At 38.8% G+C, this 25,037-nt stretch overlaps 1 protein-coding gene across 1 annotated transcript; it reads right to left on the reverse strand.

Moving 5' to 3' along the window:
- Positions 1-1,638: 1,638 nt before the first annotated feature.
- LOC140932377 (prolyl 4-hydroxylase subunit alpha-1-like) lies at positions 1,639-22,851 on the reverse strand. Its single transcript, XM_073382018.1, has 24 exons — positions 22,472-22,851; positions 21,113-21,441; positions 19,791-19,842; positions 19,009-19,205; positions 18,492-18,662; positions 17,577-17,647; positions 17,307-17,412; positions 16,706-16,759; positions 15,937-15,999; positions 15,404-15,472; positions 14,474-14,570; positions 13,836-13,905; positions 10,503-10,507; positions 9,439-9,767; positions 7,918-7,969; positions 7,171-7,367; positions 6,035-6,205; positions 5,128-5,198; positions 4,858-4,963; positions 4,372-4,425; positions 3,244-3,306; positions 2,693-2,761; positions 2,213-2,309; positions 1,639-1,738 (listed from the first exon to the last, which is right to left on the reverse strand). Exons 1-24 carry the CDS (start codon positions 22,818-22,820, stop codon positions 1,665-1,667), a joined length of 2,916 nt encoding a protein of 971 aa, XP_073238119.1. The 5' UTR covers positions 22,821-22,851; the 3' UTR covers positions 1,639-1,664.
- Between the last annotated feature and the right edge of the window lie 2,186 nt (positions 22,852-25,037).

Here is a 25,037-nt window from a genome sequence, read left to right on the forward strand (position 1 = left end):
GTGACATGGATAGTTGCTTAGTAGCCAAGCCTTGCTTTTTGGTAGTATCCGCTGACCGACTGCGTGGAGACAATAGAGAGCTTTCGAGTCGATGAAAATAGACACCCTGGAAAGCTTCATTGTACTACCTACCCAGTGTCACGCCTAAGGCGTGATTGTCACGCCTGCGGATTGAAAACTTCTATCTCACGCCTACTCATCACCTGTGTTGCAATTTCACACCCCTGGTAAAAATGGTTGAGCCATTACAGCGTTTACTGTCCCATTTTGAAAAGTATATTAATCATTCAAAGAAACTAGAATCAATTACAAAAGAAAAGTCTTTATGAATGGTCGACTTTCTCAGAATTCTCTTATTTTAGTAGGGAAAGTCACTAGAGACGAGGTCGTGTTCCGTTGTCAGTCGTGTTCCCGTGTTCGTGTTAGACGGAACTCTTCGGAGTTTCTTCGGAAAGTCTTCGAAAATCTTCCAATATTATCGGACACCTACGAAAAATCCTGGCATTCTCAGGATAAGAATGCCACTTCTATAAATTAAAAAAGGTTGGCAGGTATACAAGGTTGAAGGAGGTAAAGCCCTTTCCGACGCTAAATGTTAACATTCCTAACATTTGATAAACTTGTTTTCTCCACTACGACATTCTCGCTAAAACTCGTAGAAGTGACGATGGCTATCACATTTTCCCGCCAAAATGACCTTCGTTCGCACATGCGCACTACCTCGTACTGGGAAAATCTCGTTCTCGTAGTCGTCCTGGTCTTTATAGAATCTAAAGCTCCCTATCATGTCCTCTATCATGTCTACTGGCAACACATAGCATACGAAATATCAGGGTGGCAAAGGGGGTTTCCGTGACGCGTGATGGGACCCCAGCGTGATGCGTTATCGGGCCCAAATGAGTCGCGTCAGGCGTGATTGGGCATAGCAGCGTGAAGCCTGATTTACTATTTTTCACTGTTAACTCTCTTCTTAACTCGGTTGTTAGTTTAACTTCCCCTCCCAATACAGTCAGTCATAGGGTGCTTTCCATTTTGCCAAACCAACCAGAAACCAGTAGAATTATCAAGAGAAAATGGAATCGTTTCGCGTCCCCTGTCTTTTCCCTCCCAATATGCCTTGCGCTTCTCTTGTTTCCCAGCAGTCATCAGTCATCAGTCCGGACACGGTGAGGAGGGAGCCCGGAGCATTTTAATTTTTTAAATAGCATGTTTCCATACCAGCTCTTCTTTACTCAATAACGCGCTTCTTAACAGTAACGTCGCCGCCTCCAATAACACAATCCCGATCCAGAGTATAAGACAAAAAAGAAGTCAGTTTAATTTATTTTAATCATTTTGTTTTTCTGAAAAAAGTAATGCACCATTCTAGTTTACTTTAACAAAGTAAAATTAGACCGAACTAGTTTTCTCCTAACCAAAAGTTTGGCTTGAGCTCCAGTGACACGAAGTGAACGAGGGATCAAACATAATTTCTCAAGGTTCCTTCTTAAGAGAATTCTACCACGCATTGGTCGGTTTCTTCTTTCTTCTTATGGGAAAGCCGTCTCTTCTTTTGATCGTTCATTCAGGCCGGGTGAAGTTTCAATTCTGCTTTCGAGCAGAATAAGGCCTCACTCCCATGCCTGGGAACATTTCTAATCTATGTTGCGCTGCCAAAAAACGCATTACACTTCTTCAGGAGTTTTGCCACATCTCCGTCGGAACTCTTGTCCATATTCGTGAATCCACTTGTTGCACACTGAAAGGAAGGAATATGCGTCATTTGCAAGTATTCGATGAAGGAACTGAGCAACATATTGCACGACTAGGCTATTGACACCAAAAAACCACCAGACAGCCAAAGGACCTACGTTCGTTGTCCGGCCCTCTCTCTGCTACAGAACCCCCACTGGGTATTCTAATAATAGCAATAATTTAAAAAAGTAAGGGCTGGCTGGACGAAGTCGTCCCCAGCGCGCTTTCATTCACCATTTTTACATAGACCATAACGCGACTTGTTAGCCACCCCCCCCCCCCCCCCCACCCCCTACCCTCACCAAAATTTTGCACAAACATTTTTTTCCATTTTTTTCTCCTAGGTATTACAGTTACAATCATCCCAAGAAGAATCAATGACAATGGTTATGCATTGTTTTTGGTGGGGTGGGAAGGGGGGGAAAAACCTTAGGAGAGAGAAAACCTCAAGCCATCATTGATGAGTATGTATACCCACCCCATTTTGTGCCAACTATAACTGGACAGGCTGCATGTCGTGTCGATGCATCAGGCTCTCCTGATTTGAGAAGATTGTACCAGAAGGCAGCAGTGCCCTACCAAACAAAGTAATGAATAATTAATGACTAAGGCATATCCCCAATATACCCAATTCATAGCCTGTGCCAGGCTCTCAAAAGCAGAGAGGTCGCGTGCGAAACAAGCCAAGCGAAAATGTGACACACGTGATCTGGGGAAGGGGAGGTATAGCGCCTTAGGATCTTTAAACACTAATATCTTGGAGCTTGGAATAGGCTACCCAATTCAATAATTTTTTAACGAATTGCACCGAGAAAAACGCTCACTTCATGTGCACTGACTTTTGACCAAGCAAATCACGGTTAACAACCCTAGAGAAAGTATTCTTAACAACGCTTTTCTAGTTCTTTAGAATCAGTTCTACCAGGTACAAACGATTTGTTTGTTATTTAATAATCACCTTTTGCGGTTTGATTATCGTTTTTGCATCTAGAAAAACGGTGGAACCGCCTGCTTCCACATCTGTCATCTAAGGAAACATACAAAAGACGCTAAAATGATGAGCAAACAAGATTTTAAAAACTTCCAAGTTTATTTGGATTGTGCAACGGAGAGTACACAACAAATATTTACTGCTGTATTTCTACCCAAAGCTCATATCAAAGGTGATTTTGCCATAGCCAAGAACACAGATATATACATAACCTGCAACCGCGGCAGGATTAGCTCAGTCGGTAGAGCGCCTGATGATTGATTGCAGAGCGGGAGGTTGTGTTTTCGATTCCTGGAGCAGGACAAATACTCAGGGTCTTCAAATTGCTGAGAAATAAAGGTACTAACTTTGCCCTGCTAGCAAACGGCTATAACTTCGCGTGGCTCGGATGACCACGTGAAATGGCGGCTCCGTCTCCAGCAGGAGAAGTAGAAATAGTAATTTCGTGCTTAATACATTGACACTCAAATAAAGTGATTTTTTTCACATATATACCTACTTTAATATGGGATACTTACATATATCAAAACGGTGGCGATCCTATTGCCCATTCCCATTCTGAGAATAGCTGATTTTTTGTCCTATTAAAAGGGAATAAAACCTATTAACAAACATTTAACAATTATTCCTCGCGCCCGAATGGGCTCTGAGTCAATAGCTATTTACTCAGCGGTCGAGAGGAATAATTGTTTTAGTAAACGGAAACCCAACTAGTTGGTCAAAAATATCGAGACAAACTGAACAACTTAAGCTAGCAAAACGCGATTCAGCCACCATTGTTTTGGTTTTCAAAGCCGGCGCTTTTCGCTACTGGTAAGCTATAACATATAGCCTAGTAGTAGCTCAACCAATCAGACCGCAGCATTGAGAATAGACCACTAGCTGGATTTACTAAATGTCTATAATCCTTCCTTAGCCTGAGCCGGAAAACAACCGACATTTCGCGACGCGGTTTCCCCGGCCGCGAAATTACGTCAGAGAAAAGAGCACACAAACTCAATACTGACGCGTCACTACCCAGATCTGGGTAGTGCTAACTCAGTCTGATTGGTCGTGCCGCGTGGGAAATTTGCTTCAGCCGATCACAAGCATTCCCCAGATCTGGGTAGTGACACGTCATCAGTATGCTCGTTTCTCAGATTTCATGTCGCCGGGAAACCAGTGGTGGTGTCGCGAAACGTCGACTGTTTTCTCAAGCTAGTCTTTCGTCATACATCCTAACGTCATGAATCAGATAAGGGCTTGAACCACATACAGAGGAAGAGTATATGATAAACCTCAAACTTGTCAAGTCATAACCCAGAACTTAACTTGCATTAAATCATCAGAGAGTTATTATAATTTTAAAAAGTAAGCTTAAATTAAACATCTTCAAACTTGAAAATACCATTAACTTGTCCTGTACAACATTTTCCCAGGACTTTTCGTTCAGTTATCTAGATCCAGTATCCGAAACGAACGGCACAGAACATAGGCCGCGCGGACTAATTGAGTCTGGGAACTAGGCAAGTACTACAATGATAAAAGTATGCCGACATCCTAAGCGAAGTGTTTACTTTTAGATGAAATATTGTTGTGTCACTTGACCTGACTGAGTTGACTAAAAATGTAGAAACTGATAAAGATATACAGAGTTGGATATTTACCGTGGCATGATCCACGTGTGGTTCGAATTGTCCAGCAATACCGTAATTAACAACCTGTAAATTGATAATAGATAATTTATGCTTTGCTGAAACCTCAAGTGGGTACCTTAAGACTCAGTTTGAATTACAATTCTGAGAAGGCTCACTCTCCATTAGCTGTTCATTCTTTCATTTTAGGAGCACTTGTATTAAGTTCTTTGAATAAACTAATTTGGTAAAATTAAATATTAGGCCAACATTGTTTTATGGAATGTAATTAAGTAAAAGACCACACCGTTATGAGTATATATCCCCAGTAACTTTCAGGTTTGTAAGAAGAAAGCCTAAAAACTAGAGACTGTTCTCAATAAATGAAAAGCTGTCCAATGCCTCTCTGTAAAAACAACCTTACGTTCTCTTCCTTAGGAATACGTTTTACTGGTTTGTTTGTTTGCTTGTTTAGTTTATTTAGCTTTTTGTTTACTAATGCTAATGAGATTGTATTACCTGGAGCGGTTCACTGTGAATTCTGGCAGTTGACAATCCTGTCACAGCCTCTAACTTTAAACTCAGCCGTTCAATGACTTCTCCTTCGTAATCTTCTAACCATCCACTGAGATAATAGGAGGTTTCGGGTGGTTAGGAAATACAACATTGGAATTTCCGGGTTAGCAGGAAATAAACAAACTTCAATCAATAAGCTGCGACACAGATTGTTTTTTAAATATTTATTATTGTGCACATATACAGGAGTATGATTGTCTTAAACTCTTTTACCTTTTACTGATCCGATAATCAGCAAATTCCAGATTCCCAGTTTTTCCGTTTGTAATACTAGCTCTCTGAAGCTAAGACAATGCATAAATAATGAAAAATTTAGATAATTCATCATCATCGTCATCACCATCATTATTACTATTATTCAATAATTTAGACAATTTATTATTATTATTATTATTATTATTATTATTATTATTATTATTATTATCACCATCATCATTACTTTCAGCTTACTGTAGCAGAAGCCCGCTCACACCAAAGGCACACACCAGTCGAGACCTATAAACTGTGTGGCTGAAAAGTTAAGGTGGTCACGTGGTTTTCTCTGCGTAGCCGTGCGCAAGGGAATCTTCGTGTGTGTAGACTTTTATGAGCTAGGCCCGCGCTTTTTGGCAGGAAATCGCATGGCCAACGTAATGAAGTGCGTTTTTGAAAAAGAAGGAACAAACCAAACACGGTAAAAGCAAATACCGTAAAATTCCGAAAATAGGCCCCTGGGCTTATATTTTTCAAGGGCCCTTTTTGAGGGGCTTATTTTTGGAGAGGCTTATACTCGGAGGGGCTTATCTATGGAGGAAAATTTGCGTTTCAAAATCGATTGGGCTAGCCTTATAGTTGGAAGGAAATTTACCGTTTTTGCTTTGTTTTGTTTGTATTTGAGGGAAATTTCTAAGTACAAGCCCCCGGGGGGCTTATATTTGGAGGGGCAATTTAACGGACGGTTTTTTGCGTTACGAGTTTGGGGGGCTTATATTTGGAGGGGCTTATACATGGAGGGGCTTATTTTCGTAACTTTACGGTACCACCGTTAATGCAAAAGGTCAAAACGAACAAGCTTGTTGACCTTTTCTTTTCATGGTGCTACCCAAGAAAAGATGCCGTAAACAAGTTGGTAAAAACCTACCCTTGGAGCAGCAAGGTTTTTAATAAATTCAATATCTGAATCTCGGATGATGTCGTGTAGAAGGTAAATATCTGGTTCCAGATTTGCCATCTCAACTTTTACGGGTTTGATGAGTAGCAAAGGATTTTTGTCGTAGTAGTAGCATGTCAGCTTATCTTGATCAGCTTGACTCTATAAAAACCAAAGGGTTTTGGCGAATACGTCAAAGATATCATTACTTCCTTCCTTTCTACCTTCATTTATTATCCTAGCTATTCATTAAATAACCTCTTCTTCATTTTATGAAGCTGTGGTCGAAATATTCTGAACAGGCTTTGGATATCCGTGCCGCTTTTTGTCCTTCTTCCCACTCATGAAATTCTCGCGCTTGGCTTACATTTCTTTGTGCTCTTGTATCGTTAGGCTTCCACAGCTCCTCAAATTGTGGATAACCTTAATGATTATATAGAAGATATTATATAGCCGCGCGGAGATACGAAATTTCTCTTCGTGTGTTGAAAAATATTTCTCTCGTTCGCTGCGCTCAGTCGTGAAATATTTTTGTTAACACGAGAAGAGAAAAATTTCGTATCTCCAAGCGACCATGTAATGTTCTATTTTATATAAACACCAATAAAATACAAACCATTTTATTTAAATAGTTTTTTGGTGTGAAAGGTGCGATTTATTATGTAGCCATAGCAACAGTGATGTTTTCACATGTGAAGATACATGTTATTTTCACATGTGAAGATATCAAGTTTTCGCGTGAAAGCTCACTTGGTATTTCATTGGTGTATATATAATAAAGTACTTTATTCATAGTTATTAGAGGAGACTGATTATGAAAAGCGGCAAACATCAATGATAAAAACAACAGTACCGCAGTTTATGTTGGAAGCACCCTGAAAGTGCACAATCCTTTGTTTTCTGTTGGCAAATTGTTACGGAATAAATTAATGCAACGTTTTTATTGGTCAATACAATCAAAATGATAGGAATTCTTTTGAACGTTGTGCACTTTCAGGTCCACAAAAACATATAACAAAGGAGTCTGACGGGTTTCATAACCATTCCACTCAACTAACTATTCTTTATCCTATGATACATTTTTTTAAATGGCTAACGTGTTCAGAGCACGAAAACTATTTTTGTACCTTACTTGAATTGCCTCTGCAAAGTTGCTCATAACGCAATATGTATTCTTCTTTTGATTTCACTTTCTTGCTGGCATCAGATTTTTCCTCTTCATCTTCAGTATCACGTTCGTCCTCACTTAACTCTCCATCCTTCATCTTACGCACTCTGTCTTCGAAGTACATCTTGTTTTGTTGTAATACTTCATCGTCGGGTTCTAAAAGAGAATAATAAAAAATCTAAGTAAAAACTAAACACATACAATGTCACTTGAATGGATTTTTTAATCCCGCTGGAATATCGCCTTTACTGCATTTTTTAACATAATAGAGCAATATTAACTAAACCTATTAAATAACGTGGAGTAGTAATCCTATGGAAATAACGGTAAGACCAAACTCAAAAAGAAAAAATACCCACAGAACCAAACTCTTTTGTGGAACTCCGTGGGATGGCCAGTTGGATGGCCAGTACTTAAGTACCTAACGCATGCGCAGAGCCAGCTGTTTGGTGCGTGTTGGAACTCACCAACATAGTTTACTATATAGGGGAAAAGGACTCACATGCGAGCTAAGAACCTGCCGGGCTGTAAATGCGCCTTTGGGTTTACAATGGTTCCAGGCTGTTCCCTGGAAAAATCTGTTAGGAGATGGGAAAGAGTTGCGTTTCCCGTGTCATGAATTCGCGCCAAAAATTCTGTGAGGTGGCAGGAAACAGGCATCTAGGTTTAACTTGATGAGGGTTCATAATAAATCATAGTACCATACCTTCTTTGAGCAATTCGTTGGTATGATTAAGAGCGCTTTCAATTCTACCCGTCTGGAATGAGAGAAAAGTAAAGTTATTCGATATTTGATGTATTTTCCCTTAACTTATACCAGTGTGACAAAAAATTGTAGCTCATACATTGGGTTTTTTTCATACCTGATCATGACACGGTGCAATTTTAGTTTATCTTGCAGTCAACGCATTGTGAACATGGCAAATAAAAGGACATGAAACTAACCAGATATGGGGAATAAGGTAGCCTGCGAGCAAGCTCTCCGGGGCGCTCTGGCGGCGGGGCGAGAAAGGAAGGAGAGCTTGCAGTCACGTCTCTCTTCCTCTTTTCCCTCCCCCACTCCCGTATCCCCGGAAACCCGGGAAAGATTTCTCGCAGGCTAGGAATAGGGACGATTATGCCGGAGATTAAGAGGAAGAATGGGAGATCGGGCACATATTTGCGGTGTGGACAAGCATTAGTGAATAATGATCTTTAACCTAAACGAACTGAATTGAGGCCGTTTCGTCCGAAAGTCCGATTCGCCCGAAAGCGTTCGCTAGACGACACTCTACAACACGATGGACTTACTTCCCCCAGCTATAGATGTTATTTTAGTTAACCTTGAACTCCACATGTGCAGTCACAGTCGTTCCATGATTATTCCTTTTTCTGAGGCCTAACTAACGACAAATACACATCGGGCGAATCAACCTGCGGGCGAAACGACCAGATATCAACGATTTTACTGCGTGAATCGTGCATAATCTCTCTCAATTTTGACCCTTTTCCTCCTTTTCCGATGCTGTTCCCAGTCAGCTTAAAGCGGGATGGAGTATTTAGGGCCGAACTCATAGTAAAGAAAGATATTTTATCGGAAGGGAGTAAAATTCTTCTGACACTAGTTCACAGGGGCACCCAACGTCAATTTTCGGAAAATATCTGTTCGGAAGACGATTTGAGATCTAGAATTTTCGGAACATTCGTTCAGTAAAATTTCTTGCTTGCCTGCCTCTCCTAGGATTGTGGAACATGTAAAAAATGGTACAATTGCCCATTTTTAACAGCTTTTTACCCTAAATTTTCGGAAGCCTTTTTTCTGGCTGAAATTTTCGAAAAGGTAAGTTTTCAGCTGAGTTTTGACCCCTATAATCTTCGGATCACTAGACTTTCGGCTAACAACTTGATCCGAACAAATGAAAAATTTTTAGGGGATAAAAATATACCTATATCTACCTTTTAATACTAAAATAAGTTAAACAATGCTATGTTTAAGTGGTTTTGAACTATATTCTCGTTGGGTGCCCCTGAGTTCAGTTAGAGACCTTAACTAGTGGCTAAAGCCGAGTTGTTGGTACCACTCTTTGAATTTTGCCAGCAGCTGGAAAACAATATATTCTGTCCCATTGTTAGCCTTAAGGCTCCCTGCCGTTAATGAAGATGTCACAGTGCTGTCCCAGGGGCCAATGCAGGCCGGTTATTCAATTAATTTTGTAATAAGTTACATATAGTTTTCTAGTTAAATTACCTTATACTCCGCCCAAAACAAATACTGGAGGACTTCTTTTGTTGTAATTCCACTGCTATTGTCTTGCGGATTCATTCGTTTCCAGGCCTCTATTAACCACTCATACGCTTCCTCGTATTGTTCCCATTGATTTCTCATAACTCCTAATTCCAGGCAGTGTGCTGCGTCCATTTCAGGGCTAAGCGTTTTATGGGATAGCTTTCCGGAGGCAATTCTCTCGGCGCTGATGTTATAGACATCTTGAATCCGGAGAATTGCTAACGCACAGCCTTGTAAATCTTGTTTATCCGGAAAAGAGGAGTTGTGTTCTTTTATAAGTTCAAAGAGTTCTGGAAAATGAAAATTGTTCAGTTTTTTTTTAAAATTAAAAAAACATCCTCTATGGCAGAGGATAAAGTTGTTTTGAGTTTTCAGAAAATATCTCATCCTTAAATGTTGATAGTTAACGGTGTGACAGCTTTGGGATATATACTAAACTGGTCTACGGCTTCAGATTCATCGCGTCTTAGCACGCTTGCTAGAAGCTCACGAAACCTTTTGCAATTTTACTAAATGTTTGTTCATTCGATAATCAGTGGTTAAAACTACACAGAACATAGCATCCTCCAAACACATATTTAGAGTTCTCTCACAATAACGTAACATTAGGCAGCAGTGACTTCTTTGAAAATTTCTTGACAAATCATATAAGCTGGTACCCGAGTCTTCTGTAGTCTCGTGAGTACAGCGCACGTGGTTTGCTTCACATGGTTCTTGAAACGATATTTATTACAATTTTAGTTTCAAACTATCCGGATTAGCCAGATCAATAGTGTATATGCACAGCTTTGCAAATAGTGCAAAATACAGTTTGTTGTATAAATGCTTCAAGTTTGGACTTTTTTTCAGTGTTGAGATTGATTAAATTTCTTCTTTCTCTTTAAACCCTGTTATGGATACAAACTGCATGAGTGGGAATACGAACACTTGTTTGTACAACATAATCAAATTATCATTTTGGTATTTACTTGAAATTACGATGTATCTAGCTGTAATAGAACAACAAAGAACAATTCCGTCCTTACCAACACTATAGGATTAATCAATTGAAAGGGTGATTTTCATTTACTGACAAAAATAACTTTCTTTGTTGTTCTTGTTAAAAGGACTGGAAAGATTATTCGTTACCTTTACCGACAGGATCTATCGCAGCCAATTTTTCCATGACGATTCTCCAATCGCGTAAGAAACGGCGTACAAGCAAATACGAATTGACAGGATGTCCAAGAAATACTTCCATGTCGTCGTCTTCAATATCTTTCACATGTTGGCCGACAAGGTGTGCAAACTGGTGAAATTCGGACGAAGCAGAGGGTTTATTCTGTAAATACTTTTCCAAATATGAATAGAAGCTTTGTTCCAGTCCTACAAAATCTGTCATGTGAATCAGGGCTGTGAATATTTGGGTTTGAGAGAATGAAAAGGTGGTGGCGAAAAGAATCGAAGTGCGTAAAATTGACCAAAATGGCATGACCATTTTTAGAGACCGACTGAGTTGTTGATTGCTCGTGCGGTGTTCAAAACCGATTTTGGCTGAAGACCATGACACAAAAGACCCGCGTGTGATATCACAACGGGTACCAGAAAATCGGTTCCTTGGATCCAAATTATCGAAGAGAACAATTCCACCCATTAAAATTTGGCTTGATTATCAGATTTTAATTAGATGTTTTCGATTACGGAGCTTCGCAAGCTGAGTGTTCATAAACTACTATAAAAAACCACGAAAAGAAAAAAACTGAGAGCTACGTTAAAATAAGACCACATTATACCGACTGAAATGAATGAATGAGAGCTGTCTTAAAGTTTATTTTCAAACTACATCAGATAGATTCTCTTTTGCTAAACCTTTTTCACATATGATGTCCTTTTGTGGCTATCTTTTGTGGATATCCTTTCGTGGCTACCAGAATTAAACAGTAACTGCAGGTTCGACAAAATGTTAAGCAGAATTAGACTGAAAACATGTAATCCATGATTATCAACCATGCAGGTGTTCTTTCTGAACACTGATATTTTAAATTAGTAACTTTTAGAAAATGCTGGAAGGCTAATTATGATAGCTCTTTTGATTATATTATTTCGTGTAAGGAGAGATTTTCCATGAATTCTTTATTTGCCTCGAATATCATATATAGCTTTCAAATATTCGTTTTGACGTTGTTCTTAGTAATTCATACTGAATTTGCATAAATAAGTTTTAGCTCCGCAAAAAGGCTCGTGCCATTTTTATTATCCTTTGTTTCATTTGCTTTGTGTCAGTGCTAGGTAATAATCATAAAAAAAAGCCAACAGTGTTCCTTAACAAACAAAACTAATTGCTCGTTCTCTTTTCAATTATATACATTTTACGTCAATGTTGACTCTTGAAAGAATACCTAATTTCTTAATAATGGTTTATTTGACTTCAGTCTATTTTTCGTGATTTAACTACCAGACGACATCTATTCATGGTAACGCCTTTGATACAGGTGTACCTTGTTCTAATTGCAACTTAGTTATATTTATTTGCAAAAGTATATTTCATTAAGTTGTTAGTTAAGGAGAGGTGATAACCGAATTTTGAATATGAAAGGTTTTGCTGTCTTGTAATTTAAAAATTAGATCGGTTTTCGTTTAAAGTGAAAACTTCCAATTAGCCTGCGCTTGTCCTGTTTAAACAGCCGATACCTTAACTTGCAATTTTATTCATATTGTAACACTTTGCACATAAACGCTGTTTTGCTGACCTGGCTAGGTCTTTGTCTCAGTACTTTTACTTTCTAAAATAGCAACAGTAACAAAAGATTTCAGGTTAAAAATAGAATTTGTATTTAGTTTTCATTTAACTCTAAGTGATATCTGTTTTAATATATTTCTATTGTATTCTTTTGTCTTCAATGGTTGTAAAAATCATATATAAGTAAGTTGCTTTGAACTGATTTTTCAATTACATCGTCGATTATTTCGCCGTGTCCTAGCCGAGTTATTGCTGTTTGATCCGCTGAAGAATAAACGCTGTTGGAACCAAGTTTAGTTCTGTTTTATCTACTGCTGTACCAGTTAGTGGTCAGATCCCGGTCCTACGGAGAAGTGAAGGCTCTTCCCCGCAAGCGAGTTGCCATTTGAGTCTAGTTTTCCCCAGTTTTATCGTGAGTCAAGCACCGAGTTCCCATTGAGCCTTAAATTCTTTTCAAAGTGGAAAAGCCTTCCGTCACATTCGGTCTCCCCTTGTGATCTACATTGTTATCTAATGTTACACGTTTCAACAAAGGGCTTGGCAAATATGGATCAAAGTGAAAGCCACTTGTTCGCATAATGGGGCAGCAATTAATTGCTCATATCCGAAATACTACACTTAAACCCAATGTAAGACTATGCGCATCCTGTCATTAAATTAACCCCTGTGACAAGATAAGAATTTTTTCCTTTTAGTGAAGAAATCCAAACTGATAAACTCAGTGACAAGACCAGAATATCTCAAGATCAGGTGGCGATGATTTCAATTGATGCTTGATGGAAGTTTGTCAACAGTATTCCTTTATCCGAAAAAAAAGGAGAAAATGGAGAAGGAAAACCATGAATGGATGAAGTTAACATGACGTCGAACTAGAACAAATATTTTCAAATGGCCAGTAATAAAATGTTACCCTTGGCGACACGAGTGGAGATGAATTTTCTCCATCAAATTCATTAAAAATATTTGAAAGGGCAACAATGTTTCGGCAATCAATGATACTCTTATAGGCTTAATTTACCATGAAAAAAAAAAACGATGTCTACGTACAATCCAAGAAAATAGAATAACTGCTGACGAGTTGAGGAAATTCGTTTTAGGGACTTATTCTCCTCTATCTTGGCATCCATTTAACTTTTAAATTTCTTTAGTTTAAACTCATTGAAAGCTAATGCATGTTTCCATACCAGCCTTTCTTTACTCAATAACGCGTTTCTTAACTGTAACGTCGCCGCCTCCGATAACACGATCCCGATCCAGAGTATAAGACGAAAAAGTAGTCAGTGTAATTTAATTTTTATTTCAATCATTTTGTTTTTCGTGAAAAAGTAATGTACCATGCTAGTTTACTTTAACAAATTAAATTAGACGGAACTAGTTTTCTCCTAGCCAAACGTTTGGCTTGAGCTTCAGTGGCACGAACTGAACGAGGGATCAAAGATAATTTCTCAAAGTTCCTTCTTAAGAGAATTCTACAACGCATTGGTCGGTTTCTTCTTTCTTCTTATGGGAAAGCCGTCTCTTCTTTTGATCGTTCATTCAGGCCGGATGAAGTTTCAATTCCGCTTTCGAGCAGAATAAGGCCCCACTCCCATGCCTGGGAACATTTCTATGTTGCGCTGCCAAAAAACGCATAAATTACTCTTCTTCAGGAGTTTTGCCACATCTCCGACGGAACTCTTGCCCATATTCGTGAATCCACTTGTTGCACACTGAAAAAAAGGAAAATACGTCATTTGCAAATATTTGAAGTAGGAACTGAGGAACACATTGCATGACTACTGGGCTATATTGACACCAAATAGCCACCAGACAACCAAAAGACTCTGTTCGTTACCTGGCCCTCTCTCCACTACAGAACCCCCCCGGATATTCTATACTAGCAATATAATAGTAGTAATTAAAAAACAGTAAGTGCTCGCTGGACGATGTCGTCCTTCGCGGGCTTTCATTCACCATTTTTACATAGACCATAACGCGACTTGTTAGCCACCCCCTCCCCTCCCCTCACCAAAATTTTGCACAAACATTTTTTTCCATTTTTTTCTCCTAGGTATTACAATTACAATCGTCCCAAGAAGAATCAAAGACAATGGTTATGCATTTGTTTCAGTGGAGTGGGTGGGTGGGGGGAATTAAGGGAAGGCGGGGTAAACAAGGTGCATTGTGGTCTATGTGAAAATGGTGAATTTTCTCCTCTCCCTAGTCCTCCTTATGACACAACGAAGCCTCTTCGGAGGAGAAAATCTCAAGCCATCATTGATGAGTATGTATACCCACCCCATTTTGTGCCAACTATAACTGGACAGGCTGCATGTAGTGTCGATGCATCAGGCTCTCCTGATTTGAGAAGATTGTACCAGAAGGCAGCAGTGCCCTGCCAAACAAAGTTATGAATAATTAATGAACCCAAGTCATAGCTAGTGCCAGGCTCTCAGATAGTAGAGAGGTCGCGCGCGAAACAAGTCAAGCGAAAATATCGGACACGCGTGATCTGGGGAAGGGGAGGTAGCACCTTCGCTCTCCCCAAACTCCCAGCGTTTTACGCATCAATTGTCACGACTTCTAAACATTAATATCTTGGATCGTGGAATACTGTATTTATTCGATTAACCGCCCGGGGCGCTTATTAAATTTTTGGACCTTGAGAGTGGGCACTTATTCGAGGTGGGCGCTTATTAAATTTTCACCATTTTCAGCAAGTGAAGTATGTTTATTTTGCAACAAAACAATAAGTGCTAATAACAAAACGCGAAGAAGTAACAAAGCAAGGTTTCTGTAAAATACTCTGAAGAAAACTCCGTCCTAAGGGAAGTCTCTTATTAGAATTTATTCACTCGACTGGGTGAGGTGGGGGTGAGCGCTTTTTTGAGTTTGATTGAGAGGAGGGGGTGGGTGCTTATTCGAGGCTGGGTGCTTCTAACTTTTTCTGCCTTTAGGATGGACGATTATTCGAGGTGGGCGCTAATTCGAGGTTGGGCGCTTATTCGAATAATTACGGTAGGTTACCAAATACCTTAGTTTTTTTAATTAACGAATTGCACCGAAAAAAAAACGCTCACTTCAAGCGCACTGTACATGTAGCATTTTATTTACGTTTCTGTTAACCAAGCAAACCATGATTTACAACCCTAGAGACAGTATTCTTATCAACACTTTTTCTACCAGTTCTACCAGGTACAAACGATTTGTTTGTTATTTAATTGTCACCTTTTGCGGTTTGATTATCGTTTTTGCATCTAGAAAAACGGTGGAACCGCCAGCTTCCACATCTGTCATCTAAGGAAACATACAAAAGACACTAAATGATGAGCAAACAAGATTTTAAAAACTTCCAAGTTTATTTGGATTGTGCAACAGAGAGTACACATACAAATATTTACTGTTGTATTTCTACCCAAAGCTCATATCAAAGGTGATTTTGCCATATCTTCTCATTTCATAACCTCATTGATAGACTGGCCAAGAAGACAGATATACACATAATTTGAAACCGAGCAGGATTAGCTCCGAGTCGGTAGAGCGCTTGATGATTGCAGAGCAGGACCAATACTCAGCGTCTTAAAATAGCTGAGAAATAAAGGTACTAACTTTGCCCTGTGTGCAAACGGCTAGACCTTCATGGGCTCGGATGACCACGTAAGATGGTAGCCCCGTCTCCAGTAGGAGAAGTAGAAATAGCACTTTCGTGCTTAATACTTTGATACTCAAATTAAGTGCCTACTTTAATATGGGATACTTACATATATCAAAACGGTGGCGATCCTATTGCCCATTCCCATTCTGAGAATAGCTGATTTGTTGCTCTTTTAAAAGGGAATAAAAACCTGTTAACAAATATATGTCTATAGTCCTTCCATAGCCTGAGCCGGAAAACAGCCGTCATTTCGCGACGCGGTTTCCCCGGCCGCGAAATGACGTCCGAGAAACGAGCACAGAAACTCCATACTGATAACGTGTCGCAACCCAGATCTGGGTAGTGACACGTCATCAGTATGCTCGTTTCTCAGATTTCATGTCGCCGGGAAACCAGTGGTGGTGTCGCGAAACGTCGACTGTTTTCTCAAGCTAGTCTTTCGTCATACATCCTAACGTCATGAATCAGATAAGGGCTTGAACCACATACAGAGAAAGAGTATATGATAAATCTCAAACTTGTCAAGTCATAACCCAGAACCTAACTTGCATAAAATCATCAGAGAGTTATTATAATTTTAAAAAGTATAAGCTTAAACTAAACATCTTCAAACTTGAAAATACCATTAACTTGTCCTGTAAAACATTTTCCCAGGACTTCTCGTTCAATTATCTCGATCCAGTATCCGAAACGAATAGCACAAAACATAGTCCGCGCGGACTAACTGGGTCTGGGAACTAGGCAAGCATTACCATGGTAAAAGTATACCTGACATCCTTAGCGAAGTGTTTACTTTTAGATGAGATATTTTTGCGTAATGTGACCTGACTGAGTTAACTAAAAATTTAGAAACTGCTAAAGAGTTGGATGTTTACCATAGCATGATCCACGTGTGGTTCGTATTGTCCAGCAATACCGTAATTAACAACCTGTAAATTGATAATAGAGCGGTTTTCACTTGACTGTCGAAAGGGACTGGTTTTGGTTTTGGTTTTGGTTTTACTACGCCCTTTGGTTGGCTAGTGTATTTACTTTGGTTTTGGTTTTACGACAGTCAAGTGAAAACCGCTCTAGATAATTTATGCTTTGCTGAAACCGCAAGTGGGTACCTCAAGACTGAATAACAATTCTGAGAAAGCTCACCCTCCATTAGCTGCGCACTCTTTCATTTTAGGAGCACTTATATTAAGTTCTTTAAATAAACTAATTTGGTAAAATTAAATATTAGGCTAACATTGTTTATGGAACGTAATTAAGTAAAAGACCACACCGTTATGAGTATATATCCCCAGTAACTCTCAGGTTTGTAAGAAGAAAGCCTAAAAACTAGAGACTGTTCTCAATAAATGAAAAGCTATCCAATACCTCTCTTTAAAAACAACCTTACGTTCTCCTCCTTAGGTATAAGTTTTTTACTGGTTTGTTTGTTTGTTTGCTTGTTTAGTTTTTGTTTGTTTACTAATGAGATTGTATTACCTGGAGCGCTTCACTGTGAATTCTGGCAGTTGACAATCCTGTCACAGCCTCTAACTTTAAACTCAGCCGTTCAATCACTTCTCCCTCGTGATCTTCTAACCATCCACTGAGATAATAGGAGGTTTTGGGTGGTTAGCAAATACAGCATTGGAATTTCCGGGTTAGGAGGAAATAAACAAACTTCAATCAATAAGCTGCGAGACAGGTGGTTTTTTAAATAATTATTATTGTGCACATATACAGGAGTATGATTGTCTTAAACTCTTTCACCTTTTACTGATCCGATAATCAGCAAATTCCAGATTCCCAGTTTTTCTGTTTGTAACAGTAGCTCTCTGAAGCTAAGACAATGCATAAATAATGAAAAATTTAGATAATTTATCATCATCGTCATGACCATCATTATCATTATTACTATTCAATAATTTAGACAATTTATTACTATTATTATTATAATTATTATTATTATTATCATTATCATCATCATCATAAGTTTCAGCTTACTGTAGCAGAAGCCCGCTCACACCAAAGGCACACACCAGTCGAGACCTATAAACTGTGTGACTGAAAAGTTAAGGTGGTCACGTGATTTTCTCTCCGTAGCCGCGCGCAAGGGAACCTTCGTGTGCGCAGACTTTTATGGGTTAGACCCGCGCTTTTTTGTGGGAAATCGCAGGGTCAACGAAGTGAATTGTGTTTTTGAAAAGGAAGGAACAAACCAAACACAGTAAAAACAAATACCATAAAATTCCGAAAATAAGCCCCTGGGCTTATATTTTTCAAAGGCCCTTTTTGAGGGGCTTATCTATGGAGGGAAATTTGCGTTTCAAAATCGATTGGGCTAGCCTTATAGTTGGAAGGAAATTTACCGTTTTTACTTTGTTTTACTTTGTATTTGAGGGTAATTTCCAAGTACAAGCCCCCAGGGGGGCTTATATTTCGAGGGACGATTTAAGAGAGGGTTTTTTGCGTTACGAATTTGGGGGGCTTATATTTGGAGAGGCTTATACATGGAGGGGCTTATTTTCGGAATATTACGGTACCACCGTTAATGCAAAAGGTCGAAACGAACAAGCTTGTTGAACTTTTCTTTTCATGGTGCTACTCAAGAAAAGATAAGGACCTTCTATAAGCTATCTTCTAGCAAGTGTCAAGCGTTCCGTAAATAAGTTGGTATAAGCCTACCCTTGGAGCAGCAAGGTTTTTAATAAATTCAATATCTGAATCTCGGATGATGTCGTGTAGAAGGTAAATATCTGGTTCCAGATTTGCCATCTCAACTTTTACGGGTTTGATGAGTAGCAAAGGATCTTTGTCGTAGTAGTAGCATGTCAGCTTATCTTGGTCAGCTTGACTCTATAAAAACCAAAGGGTTTTGGCGAATACGTCAAAGTTATCATTACTTCCTTCCATTCTACCTTCATTTATTATCCTAGCTATTCATTAAATAACCTCTTCTTCATTTTATGCCGCTGTGGTCAAAATATTCCGAACCGGCTTTGGATATCCGTGCAGCTTTTTGTCCTTCTTCGCGCTCATGAAATTCTCGCGATTAGCTTACATTTCCGTTCGCGCTCTTGTATCGTTAGGCTTCCACAGCTCCTCAAATTGTGGGTAACCTTAATGATCATAGTACTTTATCCGATGATACATTTTTTTTTGCATGGGTCGCGTGTTCAGAGCACTAAAAATATTTTTGTACCTTACTTGAATTGCCTCTGCAAAGTTGCTCATAACGCAATATGTATTCTTCTTTTGATTTTACTTTCTTGCTAGCATCAGATTTTTCTTCTTCATCCTCAGTATCACGTTCTTCCTCACTTAACTCTCCATCCTTCATCTTACGCACTCTGTCTTCGAAGTACATCTTGTTTTGATGTAATACTTCATCGTCAGGTTCTAAAACAGAATAATAAAAAATCTAAGCAAAAACTAAACACATATAATGTCACTTGAATGGATTTGTTAATCTTGCTGCAAGTTCGCCTTTATTGCATTTTTTAAAATAAAGCAATATTAAATAAACCTATTAAATAACGTAGAGTAGTAATCCTTTGGAAATAACGGTAAGACCAAACTCAAAAAGAAAAAATACCCACAGAACCAAACTCTTTCTTGGAACTCCGTTGGATGGCCAGTAGTTAAGTACCTAACGCATGCGCAGAGCCATATCATCCCTGCAGAGGTAGCCAGCTGTTTCGTGCATGTTGGAACTCACAAACATAGTTTACTATATAGGGAAAAAGGACTCACATGCGAGCAAAGAACCCGCCAGTTACTACCGAAACGAGTGAACGGGCTGTAAATGCGCCTTTGGATTTATATATAATGGTTCCAGGCTGTTCCCTGGAAATATCTATTAGGAGATGGAAAAGAGTTGCGTTTCCCGTGTCATGAATTCGCACCAAAACTTCTGTGAGGTGGCAGGAAACATGTATCTGGGTTTAACTTGATGAGGGTTCATAATCAATCAAAGTACCATACCTTCTTTGAGCAATTCGTTGGTATGATTAAGAGCGCTTTCAATTCTACCCGTCTGGAAGGAGAGGAAAGTAAAGTTATTCGATATCTGATGTATTTTCTCTTAACTTAAACCAGTGCAAAAAAATTGTAGCTCATACATTACTATGGTAAGCTAGGGTTTTTTTCATACCTGATCATGACACGGTGCAATTTTAGTTTATCTTGCAGTCAACGCATTTGTGAACATGGCAAATTAAAGGACATGAAACTAACCAGATATGGGGAATAAGGTAGCCTGCGGGCAAGCTCTCCGGGGCGCTCTGGCGGCGGGGCGAGAAAGGAAGGTGAGCTTGCAGTCACGTCTCTCTTTCTCTTTTCCCTCCCGGTCCCCCACCTCTGTCACCCCCCGGGGAACCCAGGGAAGCGTGCTCTCAGGCTAGGAATAAGGACGAACATGCCTGATATTAAGAGGAAGAATGGGAAATCGGGCACATATTTGCAGTGTGGACAAGTATTAGTGAATAACGATCTTTAACCTAAACGAATTGAATTGAGGTCGTTTCGTCCGAAAGTCGATTCGCCCGAAAGCATTCGCTAGACAACACTCTACAGCATGATGGACTTACTTCCCCGAGATGTTATTTAAGTTAACCTTGGATTCCACATGTGCAGTCACAGTCGTCCCATGATTATTCCTTTTTCTGAGGCCTAACTAACGACAAACACACACCGGGCGAATCAACCTGCGGGCGAAACGACCAGATATCATCGATTTTACTGTGTGAATCGTGCATAATCTCTCTCAATCTTGACTCTTTTTCTCCTTTTCCGATGCTGTTCCCAGTCAGCTTAAAACGGGATGGAGTATTTAGTGCCGAACTCATAGAAAAGAAAGATATTTTATCGGAAGGGAATAAAAATTTCGCTGACTCTAGTTCAACTTTAACTTCAACTTCAACTTTATTTAAATTTGGAAATATAACAAAAGATACATTGGGATTTGCCTGCAGTTAGCAAGGCTATTCGAGGCAGGCCAGGCTACATAATTTACTAGAAAACTAGAGAAGTACAAAGAAATTAGACGTTATATAAGTATATATATTTTACAGTTTTATTTTACTAGCTCAGTTAGAGACGTTAACTAGCTAGTGGCTCATGCGGTGTTGCTGGTACCACTCTTTGAACTTTGCCAGCAGCTGGAAAACAATTATATACTCCCTGCCATTGTTAGCCTCGCTCCCTGCCGTTAATGAAGATGTCACAGTGCTGTCCAAGGGGCCAATGCAGGCCGGTTATTCAAATAATTTTGTAATAAGTTACATATAGTTTTCTAGTTAAATTACCTTATACTCCGCCCAAATCAAATACTGAAGGATGTCTTTTGTTCTAATTCCACTGCTATTGTCTTGCGGATTCATTCGTTTCCAGGACTCTATTAACCATCCATACGCTTCCTCGTATTGCTCCCATTGATGTCTCATAAATCCTAATTCCAGACAGTGTGCTGCGTCCATTTCAGGGCTAAGTGTCTTATGGGATAGCTTTCCGGAGGCAATTCTCTCTGCGCTGATGTTATAGACATCTTGAATCCGGAGAATTGCTAACGCACAGCCTTGTAAATCTTGTTTATCCGGAAAAGAGGAGTTGTGTTCTTTAAGAAGCTCAGAGAGTTCTGGAAAATGAAAATTGTTCAGTTTTGTTAAAATTAAAAAAACATCCTCGATAGCAGGAGATAAAGTTGTTTTGTTTTGAGTTTTCAGAAAATATCTCATCCTGAAGTGTTGGTAGTTAATTATGTGACAGCTTTGGGATATATACTAAACTGGTCTACGGCTTCAGATTTATCGCGTCTTAGGACGCTTGCTAGAAGCTCACGAAACCTTTTGCAATTTTGACTAAATGTTTGTTCATTCGATAATCAGTGGTTAAAACTACACAGAACATGGGGACAAAATGTGAAAGTCGCCTCATTAGCGCTGTATGAAAGTAAGGCAGAAAACGCACGAAATCTGATCATGAGGCCTAACCAAGGATAAATTGATGACTGGTTATGGGTCAGTTGATAATTATAGCACCAAACATTTGAAAAGCCTGCGACCGCAGACGTATTTCCGGTTGTCGCTTATCTCTCTCCTTTCGGAGAGAAGCGACAGCCGGAAATACGTCTGCGGTCTCAGGCTTACATTTGAATGATGTACTGTAATTTTTCTAACCAATTTTAGCATCCTCCCAACACATATTTAGAGTTCTCTCATGAAAACGTAACATTAGGCAGCAGTGACTTCTTTGAAAGTTTCTTGACAAATGATATAAGCTGGTACCCGAGTCTTCTGTAGTCTCTTGAGTGCAGCGCGCGTGCTTCACTGCACATAGTCTTGAAACGATATTTATTACAATTTTAGTTTCAATCTATCCGGATCAGCCAGATCAATAGGGTATATGTACAGCTTTGCAAAAAAGTGCAAAATACAGTTTGTTGTATACAAACTGAGTGGGAATATAGACAACTGTTTGTACAACATAATTGAATTATCATTTTGGTATTTACTTGAAATTATGATGTATCTAGCTGTAATAGAACAACAAAGAACAATTCCGTCCTTACCAACATTATAGGATCAATCAATTAAAAAGATGATTTTTATTTACTGACAAAAACTTTCTTTGTTGTTTTTGAAAGGACTGGAAAGATTATTCGTTACCTTTACCGACGGGATCTGTCGCATCCAATTCTTCCATGACGATTCTCCAATCGCGTAGAAAACGGCGTACAAGCAAATACGAATTGACAGGATGTCCAAGAAATACTTCCATGTCATCGTCTTCAATATCTTTCACATGTTGGCTGACAAGGTGTGCAAACCGGTGAAATTCGGACGAAGCAGAAGGGTTGTTCTCTAAATACTCTTCCAAATATGAATAGAAGCTTTGTTCCAGTACTACAAAATCTGTCATGTGAATCAGGGCTGTGAATATTTGGGTTTGAGAGAATGAAAAGGTGGTGGCGAAAAGAATCGAAGTGCGTAAAAATGACCAAAATGGCATGGCCATTTTTAGAGACCGACTGAGTTGTTGATTGCTCGTGCGGGTTCAAAAGCGATTTTGACTTAAGACCGTGACACAAAAGACCCGCGTATGACGTCACAACGGGTACCAGAAAATCGGTTCCTTGGATCCAAATTGTAGAAGAGAATAATTCCGCCCATTAAAATTTGGCTTGATTTTCAGATTTTAATTAGATGTTTTCGATTACGGAGCTTCGCAAGCTGAGTGTTAATAAACTACTATAAAAAGCCAAGAAAAGAAAAAACTGAGAGCTACGTTAAAATAAAACCACATACCGACTGAAATGAATGAATGGGAGCTGTCTTAAAGTTTATTTTCAAACTACATCAGATAGATTCTCTTTTGCCAATTTTTTTTTTCATATATGATATCCTTTTGTTGCTATCTTTTGTGGATATCCTTTCGTGGCTATCAGAATTAAACAGTAACTGCAGGTTTGACAAAATGTTAAGCAGAATTAGACTGAAAACATGTAATCCATGATCATCAACCATGTAGGTGTTCTTTCTGAACGCTTATGTTTTAAATAAGTAACTTTTAGAAAATGCTGGCAGTCTAATGATAGCCCTTTTGATTATATTATTTGGGTCTCCCCTTGTGATCTACATTGTTATCGAATGTTGCACTTTTCAATAAAGCGCTTGGCAAATATGGATCAAAGTGAAAGCCACTTGTTCGCATAATGGGGCAGCAATTAATTGCTCATATCCGAAATACTACACTTAAACCCAATGTAAGACTATGCGCATCCTGTCATTAAATTAACCCCTGTGACAAGATAAGAGTTTTTTCCTTTTAGTGAAGAAATCCAAACTGATAAACTCAGTGACAAGACCAGAATATCACAAGATCAAGTGGCGATGATTTTAATTGATGCTTCCCCTGGACGTTTGTCAACAGTATTCCGCCTTTATCCGAAAAAAAAGGAGAAAAGGAAGAAGGAAGACCATGAATGGATGAAGTTAACATGACGTCGAACTAAATAAATAATTTCAAATCATAGTAATAAAATGTTACCCAGGGCAACAAGAGTGGAGATGAATTTTCTCCATCAAATTCATTAAAAGTATTTGAAAAGGCAACAATTTTTAGGCAATCAATCATGATACTCTTAGGCTTAATTTACCATGAAAAAAAAAAGATGTCTACGTGAAATCCACGAAACCGAGAACAACTGCTGACGAGTTGAGAATAGAGGAAATTCGTTTTAGGGACTTATTCTCCTTTCTCTTGGCATTCATTTCACTCAATTTCTCTCGTTTAAACTCATTGAATGAGCTAACAAATTGTCACTTATTTATTATATTTTTATGTAGCGAAGGAAATGTTCATATCCTTGATTTTCAAGCTGGTCACGTTCTTCTTGTCAAGTCCTAACAGAGTTTTTTCTTGTCCTTGTTCGCAAACTAAACGGTACCACTGAATTAAAGAAAATAAATAATCTTAACTTTTTTTGTGCTCTTTTCGTCTCTCTTATTATCCCTCGCCACGAACTTGCTGTGTATTTTTTAGACTACCCTTCAGGGGCACCCAACGAAAATATAGTTCAAAACTACTTAAACATAGCATTGTTGAACGTATTTTAGTATTTAAACGGTAGATATAAGTATATTTTTATTTTTATTTTTCATCTTTTGGAATTTCTTAGCTGAAAGTCTAGTGATGCGAAAATTATAGGGATCAAAACTTATCTTTTCGAAATTTCAGCCAGATACAAGCTCCCGAAAACTCTAGGTGACCTTTTTAGGGTAAAAATCTGTTAAAATGGGCAATTATACCATTTTTTACATGTTCGAAAATCCTAGGAGAGGCAGGTAAGCAAGAAATTTTACAACAAATGTCACGAAAATTCTAGATCTCAAATCGTCCTCCGAACAGATTTTTCCAAAAATTGTCGTTGGGTGCCCCTGACAAGTCCCACGCTTGAGTTTTGGAAATGCATAATTTTCTTGTTCTATTTGATTTAAGCCCACTGAATTTTAAAGGGTTTTTTTCAAAGGTTTTTACTGAAACTGATTTTATCAGGCTCAAACAACGTCAATAAAACACATTTTTTTAAAAGTTATCGTTGTGTATACCTTGAAATGATACCTTAAGGTGGCGGAAATTTCTGGGTTTAAAGTTTTTATAATTTATATTCCATTCCTGATAAATTGACGTCTTCGCGAAGTCTAAACATTTGCATAACAATACAACATTCCA

Source organism: Porites lutea, chromosome 1, assembly GCF_958299795.1.
Source record: "Porites lutea chromosome 1, jaPorLute2.1, whole genome shotgun sequence".
NCBI classification, from domain to species: Eukaryota; Metazoa; Cnidaria; class Anthozoa; order Scleractinia; family Poritidae; genus Porites; species Porites lutea.

Coding starts and splice junctions, on each gene's coding strand:
- LOC140932377 (XM_073382018.1), bottom strand. CDS start 22,820: ATGGCCATGCCATTTTGGTCATTTTTACGCACTTCGATTCTTTTCGCC. Junction 7,368..7,917: donor CAACGAATTGCTCAAAGAAG/GTATGGTACTAT, acceptor ATTCTCTTTTAG/AACCCGACGATGAAGTATTA. Junction 2,762..3,243: donor TCGCCACCGTTTTGATATAT/GTAAGTATCCCA, acceptor ATGTTTCCTTAG/ATGACAGATGTGGAAGCAGG.